The 5472-nt window shown below is 38.7% G+C and overlaps 1 protein-coding gene across 1 annotated transcript; it reads right to left on the reverse strand.

Annotated features, from left to right (window-relative positions):
• Window positions 1-3437: 3437 nt before the first annotated feature.
• LOC137713911 (protein WHAT'S THIS FACTOR 1 homolog, chloroplastic-like) lies at window positions 3438-5104 on the reverse strand. Its single transcript, XM_068453266.1, has one exon. The coding sequence runs from the start codon at window positions 4885-4887 to the stop codon at window positions 3592-3594; it is 1296 nt and encodes a 431-aa protein (XP_068309367.1). The 5' UTR covers window positions 4888-5104; the 3' UTR covers window positions 3438-3591.
• Window positions 5105-5472: the final 368 nt, after the last annotated feature.

Here is a 5472-nt window from a genome sequence, read left to right on the forward strand (position 1 = left end):
GGCTATGCAATTTTGTACGCAGTTATGTTGGTCCATTTTAAGGCCCATTGCCACCCAATTTATTTGACGTTACAATTGGTTAGTGGGTACGAACTTGACGATTTTCGTATTTACACATTTGGGCGTGCATTTCATGTGCCAAATTGCGCCGTCGCAACGTACCAATAGGGGTCCTCAAAGAAGGATGTGAATCTTTGTCAATTATGATTTTCCTTCACACTAGCTTTCTTAGAGCTCTTGCACGTGATCTCTTTCCTGCTTATTTGCAGGTTGTCACTTTAATGAAACAGTCTTCCTGCTGTTAGGGGAGATAAGAACATCAACGTTTTTGGAGAACGACGCGAATTTGCATGGACGTTGCCCACTATGCTCATCTCGACTCCCATACTGCACAAGTGTGATTAGTAAGTGCGATAAATTATAGCTTTCATAATGTTGCTCCAGACGTATTTCTTTTATCTAGCTAAAGTAATGAGATCATATACCAGCTGCAAACATGCCTGCAAGGATAAACATACTTAACGGATGTCGAGTCAACATCCCTGGAGGGTGTGTCGCCCTTGTTGGACGGTCCAGTACACTGGCTGATAGCCAATCAATCTGTCTTGGCCTGGAACACAACAGATCACTCGATTTATAGGATTCACTTTCCTAGAAGAGGAAGACATGGCACAACAATGAATCTATACTTGATCGTTGTCTCAAATCATTTCCATCTCATGAGATTAATCTGAATTACTCTCGAGACTTGAAGTTCTTGGTCCAATATACTAGTTTGGATAAGCTAAATGGAATTGAAATGAGATTACCATCAATGATGTTTTCACTTATATGGTAACTACCGACATAAATGAAAAGTGACAATATTGAACCGTGTTCCATTGATTAAGTGACAATGTAGAACTGATTAGACAACCGAAATTACAATCCAGGTCAAATTCCTTACCAAAGTGTGTTTTGGACCTGTCATTTCTACACTGCCCAAGGTAACCATGTTGTGTTACAAGTGGGAAATGAAGCGTTATGAGATGAATGAAATAGTGTGATATGATGCATGCCTTACGGCGCAAGGTTTCTCTTAAATGTCATGTGATTGATAGCAGCATTATGAAATATGGTTAGTGTTTCTCCATAGAGATATAGATACAGAGAGTTACATGTAAGTTCTTGAAGAATTACATGGACTGGTTCAAATAGTTCTAAAACCACAGAACACCCTCTTAACTTGTTTGAGGCGTTCACTTACAATCCGACGAATGTGATATACCTATCTAAGTGATTATTTGATCAATCAGGGATGAATTATGCCCTTGAGTGTTAAACTATTAAGTCTTATTCTGAATTGCTAGAGTTACAATTTATGTCGTTGACACGAATCTCACTAAGACTCCGGAAGAGCTAGAAAAAACTACCTTGCACCTAAAGATGGAATTTGAAATAAATGATCTTGGTAAAACTCGTTTATGCCTTAACCTGAAATTGAAGCATTGTTCTGACGGTATTATGGTCTACCAGTCGAACTACACCCTGAAGGTGTCACCTTTGAGTATACCTTTGATTGTCCATACGTTATATGCAAATGAGACCCTTGTATAGGTTATGGAATCCAAAATTCCATATATAAGTTCAACTTTGCGCTTTGTTGTACTTAGCTCATTGTATTAGACAGGACATCTTATTCGCTGTTGATCTTGGTAAAGATACAGCACCGCGCCTACACGTAACCACTGAATTGGTATTAAAGATGTACCCTAAAGGTACTACGAGGGCAAATCCCAACTCATCTAGAGTGGATCCAACCCCCCTGATCCTCGGAATGATGCTTGCCTTATTTCTTATGCTGACACAAGTTACTTATCAAACCCGCACAAGGCAAAATCCCCAAATGGTTATGTCTTTACAGTTAGGGATACTGCAATATCTTGGAGGTCTACGATATGAGACATGGTTAGGAGTTCTTATTGAGTATATTCAAAGTACTTACTGTTTTCATCCATCGTTGAGTCCCAACAACAATCCATGAAGACTATGCCACATGTATCCACCCGACCAAGACATGAACGAAGTCAACGTCAAGACATATTGCATCTACATCTACATTAGCAAAGCATCAGGAGATTGAAGTCATGCAAGCCGATCCCAAACAACCTTGTCGACCTCTACACGACGTCACTACTGAAGTCAACCTTCCAAAAGCTTGTTCGAGGAATTGGTATGTCTAACTATCATATATGCAATGCTTGTAGTTCTCATTTGGAAGTTATGTCAAACTCAGGGGGAATATCCAGAAATATACTCACTTGATCTTAATGTATTTCTTTTCCCTACAATTAGGAGCATTTTTCCCACTGGGTTTTTGCTACCTAACTAGGTTTTAACAAGGCACCTATCCTGGGCTAATCATACATTTGTGAACTCTTCTACTTGCGTCCAGAAGACGTATAGTTTTGACTTAATGCAACTTCTCACTTTTCTCCTTAGTCTATAGGTTTTTCTCCGACTTTAGGTTTTACCATAGCGAAGTTTTGTGAGTTTTACCTTTTTATGCATTATTCCGTTAATCTGAGACTCGCATTCGCTCATTGTGCCGACGACTTCATCAACTATAATTACTTCATTGCTGAAAACCTGATGCGCCATTAAGTATTTACACACTCAACGGGGAGTATTGCAGTCCTATTAGATTAGGAATGTGATTGTGTAAATCCTAGTGTATCTAGGAATATCTCTTATATTCCTATTAGGAGTTGATTGACTATTAAGAGTTGTAATCCTAAAAGGGTAAGGAATTAACATTCTCTACTAGTATAAATAAAGGCACAATGGGGTGGAATAGAACACACCTCACAATTACACATCTCTCTTCTCTCTCTATGCTGCACATTCTCTATTTGGTCTTCATAATTGTTGAATAAATTATGTCTATAACATTAATTAATTTATAAGAGAGTAATAAATAAAAAAATGTTTTAAGTTCTAACCAAAAATGTGAAATTGTCACATCATTTACAGGTTAACTATTTACTGTTGTATAGCAAATTAAATCGGTATAGAACAGCCAAAGAAGGGTTCAAAGTGAAAGAAATGTTGGATGTTATATGACTGTATCTATATGCAATCAGTCTTTTTAAGGAGAGTGATCCCAAATTTTTTTTTTTTTTTGTTTAATGGAGATTAGTTGTGGGATCCATTTTACATCGAATTTCAACGATCCGAACCGTCTATTTTGTCAATCTCAATTTATAGATCATCTTTGCAAAAATTCAATGCTATCTGAAATCATTTGCCTATTTAATTATCACGATGAAATTTTAATGTTTTCTTAAAACAAAATATTCATCAATTTCTTTCAACTCAATTAGACGCCTCAGATATTTCTAATTTGGCTCATATTTTGCAAAGATGGTCTATGAGATACAACTTGAAAAATAAACGGTTTGGATCGTTAAAGTTCGATGTGGTGTGGGTTCCACAATTAATTCCCAATTTTATATAAAAAAATAAAAAGAAATCCCTTCTCAAAGGCCTCCTCTATGCAATAATAAATACCGTCTCACAAATATGAGTCGAGACATATGCCCCCTGTAGGCATTAACATCTTTTAGCATCCTCATATGCACTGCAAATCTCTTTAATCTCCATTTCAGAATAACCTGCAAGTGAATCATCCTCCAAGTCACCTACTTTCTCCTCTTGCTCAAGCTGCAAGTCAATGGTGTCCTCACTTTCTGAATTGCTCTCATGGAAACCATTCTCTTCCATGTCTTCCATGTCACTAAAAGCTTCAATCTTCTTCTTTCCCCTATAACCAATAAGGCTCTGGACTTTTTCCTTCCAAACCACCAAAGGGCATTTCTCAATCAGGTCCAAACCCTTGTAAGCTTCTTTCAAGAACACGCTAAACCTCTTACCCCTCTCTGAAACATAGAAGATGCCAAAATGCTTCAGTAGAAGCCTCATAAGCTTCTGGGGCATCACAAGTTCGCGTCGAAAATGAGTGAGGTGATCAGTAACCAATCTCTTCTCCACAGTAAAGCTAAGCAACTCATGCATAATAGCAACTGCCCTCTTGTCAAATTCTTTCGAGCCGGCTTTGAGTCCCATGGCATCTGCATATGGAGATAAATAAGACCTTTTCTGAAAATGATCAATGGCTCCTTTGTACTTGTACGCCTTTTTGTAATTCGGGGGGAACTTCAACGGAAAAGAGAGCAAAAGCAAGCCCGGGACATGATCATCACTGGCCTCAGTGATCCCCATTGTCTTCTTCTCCAACTCGGTTATAGCCCATGCAGGATTCCAATTAACAAGTTCCAAATGCTCAACTTCCTCATTATCTTTAACCACCTTGAAATGTTGGGGATATTTGTGCACCCAATTAGTCCTGAAATCAACTGGCAGAGCAAAATCCCTCCTGAAATGGACAATCTTGTCCAATGCCAGCCTTTTATCTACAGACATCATAAGAAAGCGTGTCACGAATTCGGCCGCCGTATCTTGATGCTCCTCAAGTATTCTGTCCTCCTCTTGTACCAATTCCTCACCTTGCTTGGTCATCCCACACCATAAGATCCCTCTGTGATCCTTGTACAATTCAAACAGTTTCGGCGATTTTCGAATAAAATCAGACACCCTGTGGGGCTTTGGGAGACTAATCTGGCTGCGGTACTGATCCAATTGCCTGACGGGAATGATCATTTCGGGCTCTTTTTTCAGAATTTCCATCAAGAACAACACTTTGGATGCTATCTTCCATTTCTCAGTCACAATCTCGAGATCATGAATCCTCTTCAATTTGCTTCTGTCTTGCACCCTCTTGCTGGTGGTCATGAACCGCTTCTGGTTCATTGGCCACCACTCACCGGACCAGTATCGTCTCACAAACATATTGTTTTAACAAAGGGAAGCAATGTAGCTACACGCACATATGTTGTTTGTTGAAATGCCACAGTGAAGCGATTTGATAAATCATTTGGTTGGAAACACAGGTGGAGTTTGTGGGTACGAAATTTATCGGATATTAGACCATGGGTCGGACTTTGAGGTGAAAATTTGCACTTGGAGCCATGAATCTCGACCCAGAAAGAAGAACTGTGGAGCTCCTCTTCACCCCCATCAACCTTTGTCGACGCCGCGGCTAATATAATGACGGGGTTTATAAGGCGGGAGTCAGTTGCGGGGCTCTCTATTAGCCTTTCGATCGCTCAAACGGTTTATATTCAATCTTGCCTTTAGTTTATTTTTTTATCGTACATCATATGTCATTAGTTACAACTTGTTTCTTCGACTTGTTGAAATCTCAATTACTAGATCAATTAAATCCTAATTTTTCTTTAGAGAAAAACGATAGCTTTATTTATAAAAAAAAATTTAACCATAACACAGATTTTAGTAAATCGCATTCCTTATACCATCAAGAGTTTTTCAAACCAAACTGTAGAATCATCACTACAAATTGACAATGAGTATCAG

Source organism: Pyrus communis, chromosome 13 (assembly GCF_963583255.1).
Source record: "Pyrus communis chromosome 13, drPyrComm1.1, whole genome shotgun sequence".
Lineage (NCBI taxonomy): Eukaryota > Viridiplantae > Streptophyta > Magnoliopsida > Rosales > Rosaceae > Pyrus > Pyrus communis.

Bases quoted from the DNA above. Each gene is read 5' to 3' on its own strand.
- LOC137713911 (XM_068453266.1), bottom strand. From the start codon at position 4,887: ATGTTTGTGAGACGATACTGGTCCGGTGAGTGGTGGCCAATGAACCAG.